The sequence below is a fragment of the Malania oleifera genome, chromosome 8 (genome assembly GCF_029873635.1).
Source record: "Malania oleifera isolate guangnan ecotype guangnan chromosome 8, ASM2987363v1, whole genome shotgun sequence".
Classification (NCBI taxonomy): Eukaryota; Viridiplantae; Streptophyta; class Magnoliopsida; order Santalales; family Ximeniaceae; genus Malania; species Malania oleifera.
In genome coordinates, this window is record NC_080424.1 from 45,839,857 (window position 1) to 45,865,821 (window position 25,965).

Consider the following 25,965-nt stretch of genomic DNA (forward strand, 5'->3'; position numbering starts at 1 on the left):
TCTTCAATATACTTTAACTTCATCATTACTCATGGCTTTAAGCCCAAGCTTCATTTATTCTCTTCAAACACTTGAACTTTAATCTCATGAATATATTTGAGTCCTGAAACTTTACTTAAACAACAATGCTAAGTACCCTTGATTTGTTATCATCGAAACGAGATTAAGTCTTGTTAGACCAATAATAATAATAATAATAATATATATATATTATATAGCATAAAAATAATTTTTTTAATAATGTTAGTCTCATAGAAGTTTACTTTTATTAGAAAATTGATTTATAATTAAATTTTTAAGAAAAATTTATTATTTATTTAAAAGGATAAAAATATTTAATCCATTAAATAATTTTTACTGTTCATACTTTTATGTATAGGATGGATTTCAATTTTTCTTTTACTTTCATCATTATAAAAATTTTATGATTAATATGATTATTGTATCTTTCAAATCTTTGAAACTTTAATCGTTTTACTTTTTTTAACTTTTATGATTTCAATAAAACAATTATATTAAACATTACTCAAATTTAAAAATGTTAAAATGGATAAATATTACTTTAAAAATTTTATAATAGGTTTTATTTTGTTATTGAACTCACCTCAAGAATTGATAACGAAACGTGGCAAAAGGTGTCTGGCCGTCTGTCGGCCGTCGCTTACCTGTCGTAAATTCTGCGACTGTTCCGTAAGCGTGACCTTGCCATATAATTCCATCTCTTTCGCTCATTGTTCTCCCCGTCGCCTCCCCCACCCTGCTCCAAGGCGCGGCCGCTAAAGCAGACAAAGCCTTTTCTTCCAGACTTCCACTTCCCCCAATGGCCGACGTCGAAGGTGGCAGAACCCTAACTCTATCTGAGGTACCTCTCTCCAAATTTTTCTTGAATCTTTTCTACTTCATCGAAAATTGTAGATCTCTTGATAGCTGTAGTGTATTTGCTACGTATGCTACCAGTCATGCCCTCGTAATGGCCTGGAGCTAATCGTTTGTGGTTTAAGTAAATCGAATGTGAATGAGTGGAAAAGAGTAAAATGAAATAAGACATCATTGATTAAGAAATTGATTAGAGTGCTGATGATGTGAACTCGGTAGGTGTTAGAAGCTTAGAATGCTGATCTGATTGACAGATTGTTGGCGCAGCTGTTTGAGAGCTCGTTTTGTTTTGCTTTATGCTTGAAAATAGATTTATGAAAGCTTAACTTACTGTAGTTGAGTATAGAATTTTAAGGGTGCGTTAACCAAGCCTCAATCAGGCATGTTTTGTAGGCATAATAGTCGGTCATGATGTTGGAATGGTTTTAAACGCTTCGAAAAATGATTTTCATGGACGTTCAGGACTAATTACGGGCTCCTGTATGAATAGGGGGAAACAAAGATGAGCTCAAGTGACAAGGAGTTACAAAGGACGTTAACACTAAAATTATTAAGTGAAGAGCTATCAATCCAGTCAAGTTTGTAGCATTTGACTTGTTCAAAGAGATAGAGTTGTAGGACAGTACCAGGAACAGAAACTGAAACTAGGAGAGAGAATTAAGGGAGAGAAAAAGTAAAGAAGAAGAAGAAGAGGGAATTGATTCAGGACAGTAGCAGAAACAGAAACATAAAGAGAGAGAGAGAAAGTGAAAGAAAAAAAGAGAAGAAGGAGAAGGACAAGGAGAGCAGGAAGAAGGAAGAACAAGAGGAAAACAAGTCTAAATCTTAATTCATATCTGATAGCTGTCTAATATGATAGACAAGTACTTATAGACCCAACATTACAACTAAAACAAATAATTACATAACAAACTCAAAAGTACTTAAAATAAAAACATTCCTAAGTTAATAAACTTCTAAAATAACCAAAAAAAAATCAAACTAAAATAAAAACCACGATTTCTAAAGCTATAGCTACATATAAGCATATGAAGTTCTCCATCCTCCATCAGATAGCTAAGCTGTATTAACAAATTAGTTAATTGTTCTTCCTCCATTTCTTAGAATGTTTGCCAGTTTCATAGTCATTCCACTTCCATAATTTCTTACGCATCGCACTGATTCTGATATTGATCATCATCATCTGAGCATTTTATATCATGCCTAGTCCTTAGATCAAACACACTCCCATACAAGAATTAGTTTGACTTCAATTCATTGGTTGAAATTGTTGTTAGATGCTTGGACCAAGAAAAATGTCCAATGTCAGTTCAAGCTAACTTCTATTCTATGTACAACATTTGAATGGTCTTAAGATCAAATAGTCTATGTTATATGCAGAGACCTGTATGCATTTAAGCTCTCCTATATTAGCATTCCCCACCACATTATGCTTCTTTTGCAACATTTTTGTGGAAAGAAAGTGGATTGCTAGTAGAGTACATATGCTCAATTCTTTTTAACTCTTACCATTCTAGGTATTTCTAACTGCATTTGTCTCTGTGTTCTGCTCTGGTATAAGTATGAAACAACGTTGAAATGTCAATATTATGTTATTATTGATGTTCTTTTTAGTTTCCATATGTATAGTTAGCAAACCTCTCAATTTATATCATTTCAAACCGCTAATAACTGCCTCAAGGTTATTCCACACACATTGTTTAATTTTATACAGACTTTTGCCTCTCGTCATGTGCATACTAATTTCCCTAGGGCAGGAGATTTTGAAAGGTTCTCTCAATAATGATTTCTTTGACCTATCAGTTTCATCCAGTTGAACCTTTCTCTATTCATATAGGTTTGGTGAAACTTTTTTATTGTGGTGGGAGGAAAGCTTTTCAATGACATAATTTTTTTCGGGACTAGTAAAACTCTAAGCTTGATAAATTTGATTAGAACATTCGACATGATAATTTTAAATATAGGTCTGAGGCTTACAATACTTCTTTTTAATAAAAAAAAAAAGGAGATTTTATTGAGGAGAACAAGAAGTATGACAAGGAGCATAAGGAACCCTCCTTAAAAGATACAACAACCAAAAATAAATAAATAAATAAAAGAAATTGAAGCAGCCCAACCAGCCAATCATGCTTTAAATAGGAAACTGTTGCAAAAGCCCTCAAGGAGGCCAGACACTGAATCATATCCCAAAGCATAATTGAAGATATCCTCTTCCCTGTAAAAATATGAGCATTCTGCCCCAATGAGTCCAACCAAATCCCCCACGAAACTACAAAAATTGCACACCTCCACAACATCAAACCAGCTTTGTCCCTCCCAAAACCTGATAATGAAATAGCCAAAAAAAAAAAATCTCCATCGACTCTGGAAATACCCACCTCTCCCCAAATAAGCCAAAAAGAAAAGGTGAGAAGCATATTCTGAACTTCCGATGCTTACAATATTTAAGTGTTGAGTTTAAGCTTGTTCTCTGACAATAATTAACAGCATGATCAATGTGGGATTTTGAATCATATGATTATGTGTATAATTATATCTTTGTTGACTGTTCACCATCTAAGCTTATTTTTATGGGTGGTGAAACCTGGTTTGATACTTTGCTTTTTAGTGTGTGCAATATTTCTTCTCGTGTTAATATATGAACTAGCCATGTGGGAATGGTTTGCATGCTGACCAAAGTGCTTTGACATGCAGCAATACTTATTGAAGGATAAGGAGGAGAAGCCAGATGGAAGCACAAAACCTGTGGAAGTAACCGATGCTGCATCTGATGAAGTTGCCTCTGAAAAAATAGAGGATACCCCTGCTGGTGAAGAAAGCACTGAAGCTTCTCCTGCTGGTGGCGAAGAAAGCACTATCACCCCTGCTGCTGCTGCTGAAGAAACCACTGAAACAACCGCTGCTGCTGCCTATGAAAGCAATGAGGCCAACCCAGCTGCTTCTGAAGAGAGCAGTGAAATCAATGAGCAGGAAGATTCTGGTGATCAAGAAGCTGAACAAACCCCAGAGATAAAGGTCAGCTTGATGAGAAACATTCATCATTAATACTTTTCCATTGTCCCAGCGGCACCATGTGCATTCTACCAATCTTCCATGCTCTGTTTGCTTGCTTATTTATCTTTTTTTGTGGTTGAATTCCAGCTTGAGACAGCACCTGCTGATTTCCGTTTTCCGACTACCAATCAAACAAGGCATTGCTTTACCCGATATATTGAGTATCATCGGTAAGTTTGATTTCTGTAGCTTCCTTTTTAGTTGCCTTTAATCTTTATTTCCTTGTTCAAATACCAGCATCAGCATGTAACCGGAACCTATTCTGATAAATCATCTTGATTGTTCTCATTCTTTCAGATGCATTGCTGCAAAGGGAGAAGATGCTCCTGAGTGTGATAAGTTTGCAAAATATTATCGTTCTCTTTGCCCTGGTGAATGGGTATGTACCTTCAATGCTGTTTGTGCCCTTACAAGCTCAATGGTCAATGTCTTTGTTTCTTTCTCATGCAACTTCTGCCATTTAGATATGACATCAGGGACATTTCTGCAATGCCTCCAACTTGTTTTTTGCTACTATGCTTGTGGGTTCTTTGATAGTCTTTTGTTTAAGTGGCCTTTATCGTCTTTTTTTTAATACTCCTTCAGCCATTGCTTGAAAGATTTTTCCATTATAATTGTTTTTATATATCTTGGTTTGCTAAGACTCCTACCCATCTCCATTGTCGTAATGATCACTTCTCATTGTAGCACTAGCTCCAGTGCCAAAATCCGTCTGTGGATGTGGCGAGAAACAGGATGGATGAATGAGAGTAAGAGGAGCAAAGTTGCCACTTCATCTTACGGGAAGGGAGAAAACAAAGAAAAGCCTAGTAGCCTATAAATGAAGAAATGGGTTTGGGAGTCAAGTTATACGCAACAAAGGCGTTAGACACCTCATGATATCTGTTCTACAAACAGTTCTCATAATTGGTTAGATGTTCATCCATAAAAAATAAGCATTTGGAGGGAGGTCATGGAAAGAAAAGGAAAGAATGTTTCCCTTGTATGCCCTAACCAAACACCAATAATGGTGTCATTTTAGGACAGAAGGGTTGGCTAAAGATGCCATTGTTATAAAGCCCTATGGCTTTGAAAGGAAAATTTGGAGAAGTAAGGAATAATCTGCAAAAAAATATGATAGCAGGTAGTGTAGTGTAACTGTAATAGTTGTTGCGGGAAGTGAGAGTAGCAGGTGTTACGTAACAAAAAGTGGGTGTAACAGCAGTGAATATTTTGGCTTATTTGCATGTTTTAAGCTCTCAACACTTCTTAAAAAGAATTTTAGTGTATTTGGATCCTTCAATTCAACTTACTAACATTGTTTAGAAATATTTGTTTTGATCTACTATTGATAGAAAAATTATATATCTTTTTCACTTTTTCATTAATCACATCTGTGATAAATTAAATAATAAAACAAAATACATTAAACATAACAAAAAATACAATTAATTAAACAAGTTCTATTATTTTATTTGTTAAAGTAATTAAAATCAAATAATTTAGAGTCCAAGTTATATTATATAACCTAAGTTGTAAAAAATTATTATTTATAATCATAAAATTTGTCGATTAAATAGATAAAGTATAACAACTTGAGCACGACAAAAACTTGAGCATTATGTGTTGGAAGTGTTAGTTCGTGATGGTTTTTTTCTCTCTTTTGTTCTTTAGTTTGTAGGTTGTTCCTTTGTGTTTTTAATGTGGGATTTCCAAACTTTGTTAAGGAGATGTCTTATTCTCCTAGATGTATATTCTTATTCTATTGATGAATTCTTCTTTTATTTTCAACATATATGTATATATATATATATATATATATATATAAAATACAATTAATTAAACAAGTTCTATTATTTTATTTGTTAAAGTAATTAAAATCAAATAATTTAGAGTCCAAGTTGTATTATATAACCTAAGCTGTAAAAAATTATGATTTATAATCATAAAATTTTTCAATTTAATAGATAAAGTATAACAACTTGAGCATGACAAAAACTTGAGCATTATGTGTTGGAAGTGTTAGTTCCTGATGGTTTTTTTTTTTCTCTTTTGTTCTTTAGTTTGTAGGTTGTTCCTTTGTGTTTTTAATGTCTGATGGTTTTTTTTTTTCTCTTTTGTTCTTTAGTCTGTAGGTTGTTCCTTTGTGTTTTTAATGTGGGATTTCTAGACTTTGTTAAGGAGATGTCTTATTCTTCTGTATGTTCTTATTCTATTGATGAATTCTTCTTTTATTTTCAACATGTATATATATATATAGAAAAGAAATACCAAATCCCTAATATTATCAAAATAAATTTTTAACAAAATAATTTTCGTATTTAATTGTTAATTGATGCATTTCTTGCAAATATTAATAAAAATGAATAATTTTTGTATCATTTTCATCCTCATTATAATTTTTCCTTTCCTCTCTTTAGATAGCTTACCGCAAAAGACTTATGAAAAAGAAAGGGAACAAAATGAGAAGAAATTAAAGAAATAAAAAAGCCTTTATATTTTTTGCCATATCATTTGCTGTCGCAGTTAGTAACAGTCGTAGCAGACATTATGTAACAGTAGCGGTCCGTAATGGCCTTTGTAGCTGTGAATTTTCTTCCCACCACTCCACCAGTTGTACAGGGTGTAATGGTATGAGGAACCTAGAAAAAAATCATTATGTAACGACATTACATTACGATTTCAATCGCTATTTGAAACCATGCTTGTTTATTTGAAGAAGGTAAGTACAAAAAAGAATGATCGGATTTGGATACCAATTAGAACGGAAACGTGTTTGAAATGATGAACCTTTGAAGTGAAAACACCTAGGTTTGCGTACCAATTAGGAATATGAAATAAGAAATTTGATTTAAAATGGAATTTTTTGAAAGAATCCCAAGACGTTATTGTCAGCCTAATAAGAAAGGGAAAAAAAAGACCTAACTTGTAAAGATGAACATAAAACATAGTACAAGTCTCCATGCACTTCTTTAAGTTTGTAAATTTTTTTTCCTTTTCTTTTTGAATTTTTTCGTATTTTCTTATTTCTTGGTTTTTTTGGCATTTATTTGGTTTTTTAGCAATTTTATTTTTTTTAAAAATAGTATAAAAAAACCAATCTTAATAGGCAAGTCCTCAATAACAACAATGACAACAATAACCAAATTATAAAAATCATCAAATAAATAGCCAAAGTAAAAATTAGATTTTTTTTTTCTGGTTTTAAAGATTTTTTCTGGATTTCTATGTATTTTAACTCATTTATAGCTAATTACAATGAAATAAATAAATGAATAAATAACTTAATTTTGTTTTCTTTTTAAAATCGGCCTAGTCAACTTGGTTGAACTGGGTCAATCTAGTTTAGCCAACTTAAATGGGCACGGGGGTCACATGCCCCCACCCCCCAACAAAAAAAACACACAATTGTGTTCGTCCTTCTACATAAAGCTAGGGTTCCTACAAACCCTAGCTGCAGTCACCTCCATGCGCAGCCCTCCTCACCGTCAAGCCTTTTTGCACCGCTTTGCCCCTACTGACGACACTATTGTTGCCGAAAGAAGGGTATTTAGACTGGAAACACTAGAGCCTCCTTCTCACATTTTCTTCCTTTTCTTCTCGCATAGCAGCCCCTGGGTGCTCTAAAGTGGCTTCTGTCGCCTCATTTTGTTTAGGCCAATTTACACTGCTGCCCATTCATCTGTTCTAATGCTTCTGCCGCCTAAAGCTTGAGGACTCAAGGCCTTAGACCCAATTTACTGTATAGGTGCCCTTCTACTTGTATGCAACATATATACATACATGTATATACGTGTATGCACTTCTACTCATGCATAGCCCATCTACATACCCTCATACCCATATAGATGTGTACATTCATGCATTCAACTTGAGCATTCGTTTCTGAGTTACCTTGAGTCTCAAGAAAGGCCTTTATGAACACCAATGACAAATGAAAATGTGAGGGAATATAGGCATGAAAAAAGATAAGGAAGAATAAGGAGAACAAGGATGCACCATCAGGAAACTTCGCGTCTGAGTCTATGTAATGTGATTCATGTAAACTCATAGCAACTTGTAAAGCAAGCATTCAAGGTACTAATTATTCATCATCAATGTTGCGAGCAAAGATTTAGAATTGTATAGCTTTCACACCCAAAATCCTTTTGGCCCTTCCCAATTACACTGATACAATTCTAAATCTTTGCTTGCAACATTTTTACTTGGAGCTTTTTACGAACTAACACTCAATAGTATTTCTTGTTAATTTTATTTGAAAGCTTTTATACATTTCTTGGAGAGAGTTGTTTCCTTGTAGTATGTAACGGTCTTGGACCCAACTCCGATGAGGTGTTGTCTGCTTTGGTCCATTGGCCTCACGGGTTTGTCCCATAAAAGGTGTCTCATATAGTTGGAGCCCAAACCATCATTTTAAGCCCAAGATCTCCCTAGTACACATCTGATGTGGGATCGTGATAGGCTCTCCCGTCCGATCTCTACCATCCTCATCAAAGTGATCTCCCTAGTGCATATTCAATGTGGGACCATGATAGGCTCTCCTGTCTGATCTTTGACATCCGTGTCAAAGTGAGTTACACCTCTATATGGGATCCACTCACATGATAATACCCATAGGTTGGATCTACCCACATGATAGTACCCACTGGATGGCTTTGATACCAAATGTAATGGTCTTGGACCCTACTCCAGTGAGGTATTGTCCGCTTTGGCTCACTGGCCTCGCAGGCTTGTCTTATACAAGGCCAAACCTTCTTTCTAAGCCCAAGATCTCTCTATTACACATCCGATGTGGGACCGTGACATAGTTCTATTTAATATGGTCTTGTATTTAATTTAAGTATATGACTACTTCCCTTTCATTCCCATTGAAGTTGTTGGACCTCATCCTTTTCTCATAATAATCTCAACCTTGTGAATTAAAATTCAAATCCATTTCTCCTTGCATTGTTAAATTAACTATTTCTTGTACCATACAATTCCTTATTTTCTTTATGATTTGGGCCTCCCTTCACCTGAAAATCATTCCCATGCTGAGTTCACTTTTTTCCCTTTAAAATTTGACCCATTTTATTGCATGATGGTAATTGATATACATTCTTATCCTACCTAGCTCAATGAGGAGAACAAGAAGACTTTCTGCTGGACCTTGTATACTCCTACATTGAATTCCTACAAGGGTAAATCCTCAAAGAGTGCTATCAAGTTGGGAAATGCAGTTGCTCTAGCCCAGAAAACTTGTTAGAGAAGTGCATTGTGAAAGCAGCACTGTTAGGCCTCACAGCTAAGGACATTAGTGCTCCTACTGCCCCTGAATTTGTCAAAATAAATGGTCCATAATCGCATAAATTGGCGGAAAAGGATTCATGTAGATTTAAGGCTTAGTTTTGTTGTTGTTGTAGATTTTTAATTTGTTTTAGTTTTGGTGGTATTAGCAAAGGAAGTTGCAATTTTTGGTTTTTAGTTTCATTTCTGGTTTTTGTTTCCATTATTTTTGACAGTGACACCAAACAGCCCCTTAAATTTATGCTAATTTGGGAAGTTTGGCCGATAGGTATAACAAAGGAAAAGAAGTGGTCAATCTTTGATGGGACTTGGGAAAACATCTTGAAAGTGGAGTGACTTATTCCCCATTTGCAGAGTGATTCAGATCTCCAAGGGATGTTACAACCCTGCCATTTGCATTTGGTTGATTGCATACTGGCGTTCTGCATAGGCCTTCGCATGGTTTTGTAGCTATTTTGGTTTTCTATAAATCCTCACATATTTCCTGCCCAGTCCCTGATGTACTTTAAGCTATGATCATGGACAAGCTGTATAGATTTCCTGGCCTTGTGGTTTTGCAATTTCCAAGATATTTTTAGGCTTTTGCATCTCCTTCATAGCATCCTGAAGAGTGCTGCTTTATGGCATTAGTGTGAACGACGTCCTGTGTCTTCTAGGGTATTGGAAAAATTTCTGTGTTTTTTCTTTCTAGTTGATTGATCATGTGTATTCAACTTTGAAATTGCTTCCTGGTCTAGCACTACCACTAGTCAAGAAATTCCTTCGTTCCTCTTCCTTTTTTCTTTTCTTTAATTAATTAATTAATTTTTTTATTTTTATTTTTTTTTATTTTTTTTGTTCTGATTTTGCATTGGGTGATCTTTATCCAATTTTCTTCATTGTAAGTTTTTTTTTTTTTGGTTCTCCGCGGGGGGAAGGGGGGGTGGGGTTGTGCAGCAAAACCACAATCACATGGCTCTAGAAGATGGGTGTTAAGTCTATGCTATGCTGGTCAAGATATTTGCCTTGGTGCCTGATTCAACCATGCTGATGGCATTATTAGGATACTGCATAAGTTGCATATATTAATCTCTGCACTGAGCTCTTGAGTCATTTTTTATGCTTCGTTGATTCTAGTTAAATATTGTAAATACAAGCATAGGATTCATCCAATTTTTGGGAAAGTTAGATCTTGTCCTTGGTCTTGTCCTAGCCATTGTTTCTCTTGTAGCATAGGTACCTGTAGTTTGTTAGTAAAAGTCTTAATGCCTCTTCCAACTGATGAAAAGGTTCTAGTTAATTTTGGAGTTCTAATCCAGAACTGACCTCATGCATAGCCTGAAACTCTTGACTTTGCAAGTCCATTTGCCTCCGATATGTACGTATGAGTACTTCAACTGCAATTAAGGCGCTCTTATGAAACAGTAAGGATTGTGCTTAATATTTCTTTTTGATAATCCAGAATCCCAACTTCGATAAGCCCTTCAGACCCTACAGGCCAAACCAGGGGAGGGCGTGATCGGCCCCACAGTTGTATTTAAGGTATTGTAGTAATGCACTGATTTTGTGCAAGTTCCTAATGCTGTCCACGCGGTTTAACAATGTAGAATCAGGCTTCCAGCACCACTCCTACCTCACCAGTAGATGACAGTCTCCAGATCCACTACTCATACATTCTCAATGCTTTGGATGAATCAGATAGAGACTCACTCACTCCCATTATGATTCTATTAACCTAAAGTGCTTGCTTCTATGTCAGTTTTAAAATACCTAGCCAATTTCTCATCCAATATCAAACTTAAAGGCCACATGTATGTAGGGTCTAGGAGGAACTTTTTTTTGCTAGAAAACATCAATACATTACTTGGAAAGGAATACAATGTTGGCGTTTCATTGTGACTTCTCTGGGTCCCTTCAGAACAAATGCTTAGGAATTTTTGGAGAGAATTAGGTTTGCCCTTCCTACTTGTAGGCATTTTGCTCTTTGAATTTTTAGGGGTTCAGAAAGGGTAAAGAGAGAGAGGCCTTGTGGCAGTGCTTGATTATGGCCATCTCTTAGTGCATTTGGTTAGAGAAAAGTGGCAGAATTTTTGAGAACTTGGACACCCCTCTTAACTTGCTTTGGATTAGAGGGGTGTTCTTAGCATTGCTGTGGATTTTGGCAAATGGCTTCTTTTGTCATCTTCCTCTGGCAGATTTACAGCAGGAGTAGGTGGCTTTGCTTGAGTAGAGCTTGTTTATAATATTTGTTTTCTGAAGTTCTCATTTTGATCCTGTTCTTTTGTTTAGAGTGAATATCCTGTCCTCCATTTCTATTTTTTCCGTTGGTACTTTTTTCCTCTCTTTAATAAATTTCTCTGTTTTTTTTCTTTTTTCAATTCCTCTCTTAAAATCTAGTCAAAGCTGGTGGGAAGAATGTATTCTAGAATTGCTAACCACTCAAAGAATTATCAAAATTTCTAGAAAATCAGCAGCTGCATTAGCCTCTGTAAGGAGATAATTAAAATGAATAGAGTGAAAATTTGAATGGAGGCCTCTAATGTCCAGCATAGTCCATAACTTCCATGGGTGTCTTGAAGAATTCCTTAAGCAGTCAACAACCATTTTCGATTCCCTTCCACTTGAATGTCCCATTAAACCCTTATCTTTTGCTGCAATGTACTCATGCTTTACATTCCACAACAGGAAAATAAGTAGAACCTACCAAATATACACCTGCACACAAAGGTTTCCCTGCACCATGTCGAATAATTTACCAATCACAGCTGATGCATTGTCCAATCTAACATAACCATCAAAATTGATCTCGGAAACAGAAGGTGGCAGTGGTTCCCAGTTAAATGTAGCTTCTCTTTTCTTGCAATTTTTATTATAAACATTATTGTTACTTAACTTAGGATCATCTTCCGGAATACGTCTATTAGTGAAATCCCTGCCAATGTCTTATAGGTTCATTCCTATGCTTCCAAATATCCTTAGCATAGGAACTTCCTCCAAAAGCCTAGAAAATTAAACACCATACGTTTTTCTCTGCACTCTAAGATGATTAAGCTATCTAACAACATCACTAGCACACTCCTCAGAGATCAGGCAGATCCTAGTAATCCTTATCCAAATGCTTTTAATAAAAGGGCAACCAATAGAAATGCTTTCTATAGATTCCAGATCAGTATTGCACAACGCACATGCAATAATATTTTGGACCATAAGATCATTAATCTCGTTTTTCATAGGTAGCCTTTTATTACATTATTGCCAAAGAAAGTATTTGACTCTAGGCTACTCTTAAAATACTTAATCCAGAAGAATTGTAGAACTTGCTTGTAGCCTGACAGCAGACATGATAGAAAACTTACCATTATTAGAAACATCCCAACAAAAGGAGTCAAGCATTATTTTAAAGATATAGAAATAAATTTGATCAAGTTAACAACATTGTGAGGAAGAATTCATGTTTTCTTTTAGATACCAAAAACTTAATTATTGCAAAAAATAAGAATAACTTACAGGAAAAAGAGGTCATGCCATCCTCCTTCACAGAAAAACAAAAGGAAAAAAGAAACAAATAATTTACATCAATGCTGCCCCCAATCTCTCTGGATATCAGATAGTGAAATACCCTTGAAAACCCCAAAAGAATAAGGCCCAAAATGCTTCCAAAAATGAAGCTTTCTCCCAGGTAAAATGCATTGGAGTCTTCTGATCTTTGAATATCCTGGCGTTCCGTTCGAGCCAAAGAGTCCCAATTTAGCAAAAACAACACAAAAACAAAACCTTTTCTTTTTATCTTCCTTCCAAAGCCCCAAAATTGTACTGGTATGAAATCATAAGTAGTTGGACCCACCCAATATTCACCACTAGGAAAATAGGAAAACAAATTATTCCACAGCACCCTTGCCACCTCACAATGGAGGAATAAATGACAACTAGGTTATGTTTGGTTTTCAGAATGCCTGTTCCTTGGATTAGTTCTAATATGTTAGTTACAATTAGTTATACTAAAAACTATATTGTTACCATAAAACAAACAACAAAATGAAAACTTTTTGTGAATCCATAACGAGGAATAATTATTCCCAAATTTCACCATGGGAATGTCTATTCCTTTCTCATTACATGTTGGGTGAAATAATAAGGAATATACAAGGAATAGCTATTACCTTTTACCTTTATTCCCAAAATTTTCATTGTATTTCATCTTATTCCAAGGAATAGCTATTCAATGAACCAAATGTAACCTTAGTCTCACTTTCCTTGCAACACATCAAATAAAAGTTGAGACTAAGAGCCTTATAAGGCATTCTAATCTGCTGAGTCTTATGATAACTAATGCAAATGAAGGTGGTCTTCTTAAGGAACTTAGCATTGGAAGGCCCAATGACTTTATGGAAATCACCCACCTCTTTTTTACAAATGGTTCCGTTATCTTTTGTGAGGATGAGCTAGAGCAAATTCTTAATTTAAGATGCATCCTCCTTGGCTTTGAAGTGGTTTCAGGCTTAAAAGTGAATTGGGCAAAAGTGAAATCATTCCAATGGGGACTTGTGATCGTGGTCCTTTGCATGCAAGTACCCTTGGTTGTAAGCTCGGAGCCTTCTCTATTTCCTATTTGGCCTCCCCTTAGGAGCAAAGTTTAAGGATAAGGTTAAGGATATTTGGGATCCCATTGTTAGCAGGTTCAAGGAGAAATTCGTTGGTTGGAAAGGGAACATTTTGTCAAAAGGAGGGAGTTTCACTCTCATTAAAAGTACTCTGTTCAACCTCCTGTTTATTGCATGTCTCTTTTCCCCATCCCTTGCACGATTGCCAAGAGATTAGAGGGCATCTGAAGAAGATTCCTTTGGGGAAACATGGGTGAGGTTTTCAAATATCATCTTGTTAAATGGGAGGGGTTAAACAACATTTGCAAAAGGGTGGCCTTGGCCTCATATCTTTTATAATCTTTAATGAGGCCCTTTTGGGAAATGGCTTTGGAGATTCATGATAGAGAAAAAATAACTTCTAGTGGGATGTTATTGCTGTTAAGAATGGCCTCCATCACACTAGTTGGACCTCAAAAGTTTCAAAGGAAGTTCAGAGTATAGGTGTTTGGAGATATATTAGAAAAGGATGGGAGATTTTCTGCCCTCACATCTACTTTCAAGTGGGGAATGGAGAGGATGTGTTCTTCTGGCATGAAATTTTGTGTGGCAAGTTGCAACTCAGATCTTCTTTCCCTTCCATCTTCGAATTTGCATATGACAAAGATGCCTTTATTTGCAAACATATAGAACTCACTAGTCAAGGGATTGTTTGGGATATCCCTATGAATAAGAATGCTTTCGATTGAGAACTTGATACTTTTACAGATTTTCTCAGCCGCCTCTATAGGACTCATTGTCAGGTTAATTCAAATGAGCCCAGATGGGCTTTGAGCAAAGATGGGAACTCCACCATTAGCTTTGTTCCTTGGCTAAGAGCAGCACTAACTTCCCTTGGAAGCTGATTTGGAAAATGGAAGCCCCTTCAAAGGTTGCCTTTTTCATTTGAGAAACTACTCTTGGGCATCATTACCATAGACAATCTTTAGGAAAAAAGGTTTCTCTCTTGTCAATAGATGTTTTTTTATGATTGGAGTAGGAGGAATTGGTTGGTCATGTCCTTTTGCATTGTTCATGGACCAAGAAATTATGGAACTCAGCCATCTCCATCATGTATCAAAAGTGTGTCACTATAGCTATGGTGGAATATGAGTTGTTGGCTTGGAAAGGGATCAGATCAAATAAGGAAAGAAGAAGATCTCTCTCCCTCATCCCCCTTGCTATTTTTTACGTGGTGTGAAAAGAAGGAATAGAAGAGCCTTCAAAGGAACTAGTTATCCTATTCAGTCCATCATGGATCAATGGATCGCTATGATCTCTAGCTGGCATTATGGGCTGTTTGGAAGGGACCCTTTGTAATCCTTGATTTTCTTGACATTTTTCAGTAAAGGATGTTTCTCTCGAATTGTTTTCCTTTGTATGTGGGTCGTGTCCCTTGGATGCCTCTTTTTAATATAATTTCTATTTACTGATTAGAAAAAAAAAAAGGTCTTTTTAATCTGATGCAAGTCATTTGTATCAATCCTAGTGGGAGCCAAAGTCCATATAAAAGATGAAAGCTTGAATATTAGGAGGAACAACAGCCTTCCACGCTACTTTATCCAGATGAAAAGGACTGTGAATAATATGTTTGGTTAGATGAATAAAAAAAGAATTGGAAGAGAATGAACCAAATAGTCCCAATCCAATGCCCACTATCCCCCTTGGTTTTGGGAATGAATGAATTTAGAACACTCAACAGGCAAGGGAGCTCTTCTATCTCTCTCATTGAGACTCTTTAAAAAATGGAACTCCCAATACAAAAAACCCCTCTCTGTAGAATAATTTTAGAAATAGGAGCATCATACACAGATGATAATCTATACAATCGAGGCACAAAATATTCCGGTCGTTCCAATGAAGTCTCACCCACCCAAATATACTCCCACCAAACCTTGTCCCTGACACTAATAGAAAAATGGGTGAGAGGAAAGAAATAGCTAGAAACCTAAGAAACAACTTTCCAAGTGTTTGCATAAGAACAATCCCACTCCCCTTAGTATCCCAACCATTCCTACGAAGATTGTACTTACTTTTTATTACTTTGTAACATAAGAAACCAAGACTCTAAGGGGAATCTAATAATCTATATAACCATTTACCTATTAAAGAAATGTTTTTAGAAACCAAAACTACCAATGCCTAGGCTTCCCTTAAATTTTGGTCTACGAACTGCCTCCCAACTAACAAGATGACCCCTCTTATCCTCCCCAACACCAAACCATAAAAAATCGCTCATAAGCTTCTCTAAACTCCCAGCTATTTTCATAGGAATTTTTAAAAACAGAGACGTAGTCAATAGGAATATTAGAGGGTCACACATTGATGAGAGTAATCCGACCATCCAAGGAAATGTAAGCCTTCTTCCACCCTTCTAGTCTCTTCCCTACCCTCCCAAGCATTAGATGCCAAAAAGCAACAAACAACAGATTATTCCCAAGAGGATCGTCAAGATACAAAATGGGCCAAGACAACAACTCGCAACCCATGAGATCTAAAACCCTCCAACTCCCTATTGCTCAAATTAATGCCAACCAAACCATTTTTAACCAAATTAATTTTCAAACTTGAAATCTTCTCAAAACCGTATCTAGAATTTTTCTCTATTTAACAAAGGCAGCCTGGCTAATGATATAGTCCCCCCCTGGCGACAACTCCCTAACTCTCCTTGACAAAACTTCAATAAGAGTCTTATAGACTCTAGTCAGCTAGTGGCTAAACTAATTAGTCTGAAATCTCTCACCTTCCTCAACCTCTCTTTTTTGGGAATGAGCACGATAAAAGAGGAATTGATACTCTTGCACACTACACTTTTATGAAATTCCCAGAAAAAACTCATAACGTCATCCTTCAAAGCATCCCAACTGTCCTGGAAAAGGGACAAGTAAAACCATCTAGTCTTGGACCATTTCCATCACAACTTTTCTTATCTTTTTCATTTCAACAACCTCTCAAGCCAATAAGCATACTCTTCCCCAGTGGGTTCCAATGAAGCCCCTCCACCATCAACCTATTCTGGTATTCCCACAATCCTCAGAGTAAAAGGAGTAGTAATCCCTTTGTCAATTTGCGACTGATCATTCCCCATCATACCGAATTCCAATTCCAATTCTTTAATCAAACACTTTCATTTTTTCCCATTGGCAACCCTACAGAACAATCTAGCATTACAATCCCTATTCTTAGCCCAATGAATGCTAGATTTTTTATGCCAACTTTCTTCTCTGAACAAAAGCATTTCCAATTTATTGCAGAGATGAGCGCTCCTCTCCCTCTCTTCGTCTCCTTATAAACCACACTCCTCTAATCTGGCTAAATCCTTAATTATTCAAAATGTCATCCTTTTGATCCCCAATATTTCCAAACACCTCGTTCTTCCACAGATTAAGCCTATCTTTAATGAACTTCTACTTCTTAATCACCCTAAAATTTGCCCACCCTTGAACATGGCTCTCCTTCCACGATTCCCAAATTCTTTCCTGAAAAATTTGTATGAGACCACATATTTCTCAAATCTAAAGAAAATGTGATGTAGGATGGTTCTAAGTAGTCCTAGTCCTACGGTTGACCACCTTTATAGCGCGCACACAATATCACAATCTACGGGAAGAATTGAATTAACCAAGCATGAACATCACAAATATATTCTAATTATCACAAGTTGTTGATATTTTGAAAACATATATGATTTGGTTTAAAAGCCCTTAGTTGATCATTTCATTCAAGTAATCAAGTTCACTTTAAAAGATGTTATATTAGAAGTCTTAGATCACAAGTCCTAGTGTACAAATCAAATATCCTTAAGCATGGTACTATCAAGCATGTTCATGTTGAAAATCTAGGAAGATTCAAAGAGATTGAAGAAGGTCTTTCAATCGAGGATTTAGGTAGAGTTTCAAGGCTTACAAGGTACTTTTAGGGGCTGTTTTAGATGGTCACAAACAAGGAATTGAAACGAGTTTACCAAAAGGTTCGAAATGACAAACACCAAGACACACGAGTACTCAATTGCACCACGAACAAGCTTGTTGATCCTTAGGAATCTTGAGACAAGAATGAAGCTTGAGGAAGGTTGTGGCTATGAGCTATGAAATAGGAGTGGGCGTGTAGTGTTGATGATGACATTGATGTTGTCATGGTCTCTCACCACCCAATCTCCGGGGAGACAGAATGTAGCCTCACACTACTCACTCACAAGGAGAGTAATAAGATTCATGAGTTTAAGTAAAGGCTTCCTTTTTAATTGATAATGCAAAGATGCCTTTTACAATACAAGTGATGGCATATTTATAGCCTTACATGAGTATGCACATGACTTGCACATGACTTCTTAAGAGATTAAAGAAAATACAAAAGTAAAATAAAATATTTAAAACATAGGTAATGAGGTTCCTAGGAAATAGTTTGTCATAGGAAATAGGTGCCTAGGAACTAGAATAATTATGATAGTGGAGTCTAGGAATTTAAAATGAAATAAATGCTTCTTGAAAAAACAAGACTCTTTGATTTGCAAGTTGTCATGCTTCTTGAAAAACCAGAACTCTTTGACTTGCAAGCTGTCATCCTCTTTCCAAGCTAGCTTCCAAGAGAAGCTTCAATTGCTGCAAATAAAGTTCACATCCAATGGTGAACTTCGGGTGGTTGTCCACGTGTCACAATATCTGCGAAAGATACTCAAGGTGCATGTTGATCCCCATCAGAATGGGTCCCCATTGAATAGCATTAGAACCTAGGAAAATAGGCTATGATCAAAGGTAGGTCTGACCTGGTCACCTCTCGGACAATGTTTGGAATCTACCCAAACCTCTGTGAAGAGGAATCTATAAATGTGAGAGCAAGCTACATCCCTGAGTCCACCCAAGTAAAACTGCCATTATGTAAAGGAACATCTTCTAAGGCTGATTCCTGAATAAAATTATCGAATTTTCTCATTCCACCATTCACCACAAACCCCTGACCTCTCCCTCATGTTATGAACAACTTTAAAATCACCCACTGTCACCCACTGTGACAAAGACCAAACAAGCTAGCCAACTCTTCAAAAACCGTCACTCCCCAACTCCCTTAATATCTAATAAAACAGACGGGGGGAAAAGAGCCAAGCATCAGTCTTTTAACAAACTCTGGTGACCCAGGCCACTCATTGACCCCCAGGCCCCAGAAGAAGGAAAAACAGCCCACTCCCTAGACCTCGAATTTCAAATACTCCTCAAAAGCTGGTTCATTTTGCACCAGCTAAGGCCCCTGAGACCCTTCCCCCTTTATCATAGTTAACTGAGGATGCTAATCTAGCCAATTCCTTAACCAATTTTTTGCTTTTTATTTTCTCCCCAGCCCCCTCCAAACAAGTACTAAACTCCTCCCCGCCCAGACACACCAGCTTAAGACTAAAAACGTTCAGAAGAACCTGGGAATCCTTGTTTTATCTCTCACCCACAAAAATGCTTATGGTAGTGGACATCCTCCTACCCACTGGTCTCTTCTGATGAAAATATGATTCAGAATTAGTATGCATAGTGGCAAGAATGGAAAGTTTACCTTCAAGCATGTCATTTTATTTCTGTTCTGCTCTCTAAAGATTCCTTTCAAGGTTATTGGCCAAAGCTAAATGGCTAGAACCGATTTTTTTTGAGCTGGAAAAAATATTTTTTTAGCATGGATAAGCTATTGCCCTTTAGAATTGAATCTACGTCTGAGCTCTGCCTAAACAAAATCCATCTGAGACTTTCAGATTGTGAAAACCATGTAAAATCATCCCCAGCTCCTTCTCCTTATCTTCATACTTTCCCACCTCTATACTTCCTTGCTATGTTCTACCCCACCCACTCTTCTAAGATTCTCAAGAAGTAATTCCTGAGGAAGAAAATATATTAGCTCATTAAGTTTCTAATTTTTATTGTTAGTAAAGAATTTGGATAACTCCCCTTTTGGCTATCTTCTGGTGTTTCTGGTTGGGGAGAAATGCCAAAATCTTTAAGAACTTGGATACTCTTAACTTTGGAATAGAGTGTTCTTGCATTGCTGTGGGTATCGGCGAATGGTTTCTTTTGGGCATTTACCTCCAATAAATCTACAGTGGACTGGGTTGCTTTGCTCCAGTAGGGCTGTTTTGTTATCTTTGGTCTGGCTTTCTAGTTTGTTCCTTTTTCTGTTGCATCGATTCCTTCTTTTTTCTTGTACTGTTCATCTCTCTTTGTAGTAAATTTATTTCTTTATAGAAAAGAAAAATCACTAATGAACAACTAAAAATATCATGAATTTCACTGAAGAATTTGCCATGATATATCTGATTCATGCATAATATCATGAAAAATTGATACAAATTTTTGACTAGTACTTGGTATCAACAATAGGTCTGAAAAAGTATCTAAAAATATCAAATTTAGATATTTGTACCTTGTCGAAGTAAGGAACCATGGCATCATTGAGAGCATTTTTGTCATTTTAATATGTTGCTCATCCTATACTTCATGGTGCATCAAATGATATATGGTGTAGGACATCAATTATTCTGCCCCTTATACTATGCTTACCAAACATAGGTGGGGATAATGGTGTCCCCAGTCCCATTGTGCCCTATTCTGTTCTGTGAAACCTAGTCTTGCAAACAAGTGTACTGTTTTCTGCTATCTTACTCAAGGAGCAGAAGCACTAATGATACTTATTATTTCTTATCCTAGAACTATCAAGAATGCAAATTATGTTATTTTTCTTCTAAACATTTTGTCAACAATCCTAAGTGTTTTTTCATAAAGGTTCCCATCTTCCAAGTTGCTAGTCTAATGGTAGTTTCTTAAACTAGCTTCTTAACCCAAACATTTTCAAACATGAAACTTGTTTGAAGCAGAATGGATTCTTGCCGACCTTGACAAGGCAGTACATGTGGTGTAATATTTTTCCCAAACTAGCCTTAATCCGTGCAGTTTTCTTGCCCTTGAAAGCATATTGAGTTTCCAGCCGGTACTTTTTCTGCAATTTTGAAAATATTGACCTGAATAGTTTTGAACCTATGGGGAACTTATTTGAGGAAAATTTGATGCTTCTGTGGCAGTAGTCCCCCATGAAAATTTTTTATTTTTTCTTTAAATTTTTAATAAGCTCTAATTTGAATGTTGTCTTCAAATTCTTTTTTCTTTTTTTCCCCCAGCTCCTAAAATTCATGTTGTATTGCTTATGCATGCAGATAGAGAGATGGAACGAGCAAAGAGAGAATGGCACTTTCCCAGGCCCCCTGTAGACTGTTTCTTCAAAAATCTTCAATGCTGTTTGGTGAAGTTGCTGCCAAATCCATTGGATAATGTCATCAAATGAGAATGGAACACTTTCAGGAGAAGTCTTTATTTAAAAGTATAATGAGTTAATAAAAATTTTGGCTTTCACATTCAACTAATTTATATTGATGCTCTTCAAACATGCTGCTGTTTATCAATAATGTGTTTTAGCTCTTTACATCATACTGGTTAGTACCAGTAACTTGTTACTGGATTAAACTGGGAATATTGTAGCAGATGCCTCTGGAGTTTACCTGTTGCATGACGATGAGATGTATTACTCTGGTGGATTGTTATCAGTGACAAATTCAACATCCATGAATTTATATTTTTTATGCTTGCAAACCAACGTGTTTGTAAACTTTATTGGTATGATTTGTTGACATTCTGACTTTTTCACAATCTGATTCATTGTATAGTAGCTTCTGTTCCCTCAAAAAAGAATGAAGCGTGATTGTTTTTATTACACATTTTGGGAGTTTCAACTTTTCAAAATAAAAGTTTAAATGAAAGTAGAAAAAACTGAAACAATCAGGTATTCAGCACAAAAATTCCCATAGTTGTTTATTAGATCTCGAAGCAGGTTAAAAATCACGTTTTTGTCATACTAGACGGTCAGGTATTCTGATTATACAGTGACTATAGCAAGTAACTATTATTATTATTATTATTATTATTAGAGAAGGCTTACAACTGCACCTAACCAACCCAGAATACCAACCAATCATTCCAATAAGCACGACATAGACCAGGAGAGAGCCCCAGTTCAGAGCCCATCTAAGTACTTATTTGTTTCACATTCAGATAAGCATTTTGAAAATTTGATTATACGGTACTGTGCGATTCTTAATCACTACTCCCTTAATCTGGAAGCACTCGTCCTCGGATGAATGTAATATTGTTAAAATTTTCCAGATGTCAAGGATGCTTTGGTGGTTGGCACTGGAACCGCGATTGAAACTGACATTGATAGCACACATACATCTCAATAAATCATTGAGTATTACAGAAAACGGTGAACCCTGAAACAATACACCTGTGCTGCCGTGGCAGTGCCAATTTCACATGTTATATGCACTACAAATGCTTAATGTAATTTCAAACACCACAAAAACAATGACCAAGCCTTGAAATTATGGAGAATAAATTGCAGTTTCTTTCGAGCACCTTGGTTCAAAGCAGCAGCCAAAATGCAGCCTTGCCTTATGTTCGTTTGTTATTTCTTTACCTACTGTCAAGTTGGCTTTGGTTGGGTTGGGAGACTGCATTCGTCATCTAACCTACATATTCTGTTTTTATGAAATTACAATTCCCAACCCAAGACACTTGAAACTTTTGAGGCATCATGATGCTCTACTTGATTATCAAATGAACGTGGAAATTTAAGCAGGCGATAACCCAGCAAACACATTCATTACAAGATCACATCAAGGTGGATTCAATAGTAGTTCTTCATTTTCACATGATTCCACAGACGCCACAGAAGGAACCCAACTTAAGAAGTCAGCTGCATATAGCTCAATATACTACCTTAAGACTCACTAAACAGTACAATTTATATTCATAAAGTCTGAAGAATACTGAAATCTTCTTCTACATGGAAAGTTTTAAGTTCATCACCATTTCAAGGTAAACGAACTAGGATGGTCCCATCCACCAACAATTAAGCCCTCTCACCACGAATCCTCCTAGCCAGCTGAATGTCCTTGGGCATGATGGTAACACGCTTGGCATGGATGGCACAGAGATTTGTATCTTCAAACAATCCGACGAGGTACGCCTCAGCTGCCTCCTGCAATGCCAGCACTGCATGGCTCTGGAAACGCAAGTCAGTCTGCACCCAAAAGCCAAAGAAGACCTTGCTCATTAGAAAAATCATTGTGCAAAAAAACCCACTGGAAATTTAAATGTGCAGTCTCTTCAACAAGCCATCTACCATAAAAATGTCAAGGACCTATGCTGGTAAGTTTCTTGCTATGGTCAACAAACGAAACAGACATGAATATGAAAAGGCTTGTGAAGTAAGAATAAAGGACCTTAAAGTCCTGAGCAATTTCACGAACAAGCCTCTGGAAGGGCAATTTCCTGATCAGGAGCTCAGTGCTCTTCTGGTACTTGCGGATTTCACTGCATTTATGAATTAATGTTAATAGATCACGAAAACCGGAATGAAGGTAAACACAGGATGCAAAGGCTCAGCCATAGTAACAAAGCCAGCAAATAAGCACAAGAAACTAGAAGACAGAACACTTATTGAGTGGGTTAGAACGCAGACCGAAGAGCAACAGTTCCAGGGCGATATCTGTGGGGTTTCTTCACCCCTCCAGTGGTTGGGGCAGACTTGCGAGCCGCCTGAAAAAAGAAATGAAACCAAAATCAAAATAAAAAACAATAAAAAAAATGTTATAGAAAAGGGAAAAAGTTATTTCCTACAATTTCCCAAACCAGAAATGCAACCAAAATCAAACCAAGTTAGCAGAATAGAAAGAAACGGGGAAACAATTTAACCTTGGTAGCGAGTTGTTTCCTCGGGGCCTTGCCTCCAGTGGACTTGCGAGCAGTCTGCTTTGTACGAGCCATATTCTACCATAAAATGAAAAATTCGATTCAATTTCCACCCATTGAGGAAAGGAGAAAACAGTGCAAGGGTGCAGCACCAGTTTTATGGAACCCTTATCTGAATAAAACCGGATGCAACGCTCCAACATAATATAATCATGAAACAACTACATGTCATGTTAAAGATACTATCCAAGACGAAAAGAAAAATAAAACACAATCCACCTACAAGGATAAAGGCAAAACTTCTACGAAAACCCTAATCTGACCAAGTGGGAAAACGGCGAACCCTAATCGAACAACTAACAAAGAAGACACAAAAAAAAAAAAGCAAGATTCTGCTACACAAAACAAAATCATGTCCCTTTGTTTCCAAAATGCTAAACCCAAAAACAAGCAAAGATTGAAGACGGGAAGAAAAGAAGATCAGGGGGCTTACCTCTGGTCTTCGGGAGAAGACGAAAACTATCCACTGCGCGCCTTGAGACGAGGGAAACTGCCACCAGATTGAGGAACAGAACGTTCTTGCCCTATATATAGCTTCTGTGCGTCGACACATGGGACAGATGGACGGCCACGATTGGCTTCAATGTGCTTCCTATATCAAAATATTTTTTCAACCATCCTAAAATATCATTATACACATATCAAATTTATCCTTATAACTATTCATAATTATTCCAAAATATCTCCATAATTACCTACAATTTCTAATCTCTAATCTCTAATACTATAAGGTTGTGATAATTGGAAATCAACTCTAAAAATGGGAATGAGAATAATTAATTTTCAATTCTAATTTTTGTTTTATGGTAATCATATCAATGGCATTACCCCTTCTATTTATATTTTGAGTACTCACTTTTACTCTGTAATCAAATCCTAATTCCTATAAACACATGATTTATTATTAGACTCATTTTTTATTCCTATGTCTATATATACCAAACACTATAATCTCTAACATCTCTAGTCACTAACATGCAATCTCTACTATTATAAAGATGATTCCATATTTAATGTCTTCTTTAAAAAATGTACATTTATTCCTATAACTACTAATTATTATTCCAAAATACTCATTGGACTACTCTCAACTAACCTAAAATATTCATATAAATATGTCAAAATTACTATTCATAATTATCCCAAAATACCCCTATAAGTATGTACAATCTCTAATTTGAAATTTCTCCCTTTGTGGTCTTCTTTCAAAAATACCAAATTTATCCTTATAACTTTCTAATTTCTATTCTCTAATATTATAAAGGAAATTCTCTCTTTGGTGTCTTCTTTAATAAAATGTCAAATTTATCCCTATAACTGCCAATGATTATTTCAAAGACTTTCAACTACCCACAACTATCCTAAAATACCCTTATAAATATGTCAAATTTATCCTTATAATTACTTATAATTACCTCAAAATATGCCTATAAATATCTACAATCTCTAATCTCTAATACTATAAATGAATTTCTCCCTTTGGCGTCTTCTTTCAAAAATATTAAATCTGTCCTTAACTACCAATGATTATTCCACAATACTCCTTTAACTGCTCACAACTATCCAGAATACCTTATAATTATGTCAAATTTATCCCTATAACTACTTAAAAGTATCCTAAAACACCCTTATAACTATCTAAAATCTCTGATATCTAATACTATAATGGGATTTCTTCCTTTAGTGTCATCTTTCAAAAATATTAAATTTATCTTTATAACTATTAATGATTATTTCAAAATACTCTTATTATTATGTCAAATTTATCCCTATAACTGCTCGTAATTATCCCAAAATACCCCTATAGTACAACTATTCTAAATGACCTTATACTATTTAATTATTTGTTAGTTTTTTTTGTATCTTTTTTGAAGTTTTAAAAATTAGAGAGTTTGAGCGTACACATAGTGCATGCCCATGACTCGTAATTTATAATTTATATTGACCTGATAGGTCACACCTAATTTTGATAATGACAAATACTCTTGGTATTAATATTTGTATTGAGGTTTGCATGCAGGTTCATTTTACGCATGTATTCGAACTGAAAGACGCATCATGATGGTGTACGGTGATCAAGCAGAAGAATAAATAAATATGTGTTGTATTTTGTAATTATTATTCATTTTCTTCATGTGGTGGAAGAAGTTTCATTATTAAAAGTCATGTGGATGAATCATGTGGTGGAAGAAGTTTCATGGGAGCTTGAGGAAGAAATACAACAGAAATACTCACATTTGTTTAGGGGGGACCAGCAGTAGACAGAGGGAAAAACCAGTAATAATTCAAGTAAAGTAGATAAGGTTTGATTTATTTAATGCTAAGAAGGATAATGT

The 25,965-nt window shown here is 35.9% G+C and overlaps 2 protein-coding genes across 2 annotated transcripts; one reads left to right on the plus strand and one right to left on the minus strand.

Annotated features, from left to right (window-relative positions):
* The first annotated feature begins 579 nt into the window (after positions 1-579).
* Positions 580-21,409, plus strand: LOC131161858 (cytochrome c oxidase subunit 6b-1). The gene is made up of 5 exons (XM_058117841.1): positions 580-862; positions 3,571-3,891; positions 4,018-4,100; positions 4,228-4,309; positions 20,977-21,409. The coding sequence occupies exons 1-5, from the start codon at positions 821-823 to the stop codon at positions 21,028-21,030; spliced, it is 582 nt and encodes a 193-aa protein (XP_057973824.1). The 5' UTR covers positions 580-820; the 3' UTR covers positions 21,031-21,409.
* A 1,088-nt stretch (positions 21,410-22,497) lies between these two features.
* Positions 22,498-24,223, minus strand: LOC131161859 (histone H3.3-like). Its single transcript, XM_058117842.1, has 5 exons — positions 24,063-24,223; positions 23,573-23,647; positions 23,340-23,416; positions 23,101-23,191; positions 22,498-22,898 (listed from the first exon to the last, which is right to left on the minus strand). The coding sequence occupies exons 1-5, from the start codon at positions 24,180-24,182 to the stop codon at positions 22,728-22,730; spliced, it is 534 nt and encodes a 177-aa protein (XP_057973825.1). The 5' UTR covers positions 24,183-24,223; the 3' UTR covers positions 22,498-22,727.
* Positions 24,224-25,965: the final 1,742 nt, after the last annotated feature.

Coding starts and splice junctions, on each gene's coding strand:
- LOC131161858 (XM_058117841.1), top strand. CDS start 821: ATGGCCGACGTCGAAGGTGGCAGAACCCTAACTCTATCTGAG. Junction 863..3,570: donor GAACCCTAACTCTATCTGAG/GTACCTCTCTCC, acceptor TTTGACATGCAG/CAATACTTATTGAAGGATAA. Junction 4,310..20,976: donor CTCTTTGCCCTGGTGAATGG/GTATGTACCTTC, acceptor TTATGCATGCAG/ATAGAGAGATGGAACGAGCA.
- LOC131161859 (XM_058117842.1), bottom strand. CDS start 24,182: ATGTGTCGACGCACAGAAGCTATATATAGGGCAAGAACGTTCTGTTCC. Junction 23,417..23,572: donor GGAAACAACTCGCTACCAAG/GTTAAATTGTTT, acceptor TTCTTTTTTCAG/GCGGCTCGCAAGTCTGCCCC. Junction 22,899..23,100: donor AAATTGCTCAGGACTTTAAG/GTCCTTTATTCT, acceptor TTTTGGGTGCAG/ACTGACTTGCGTTTCCAGAG.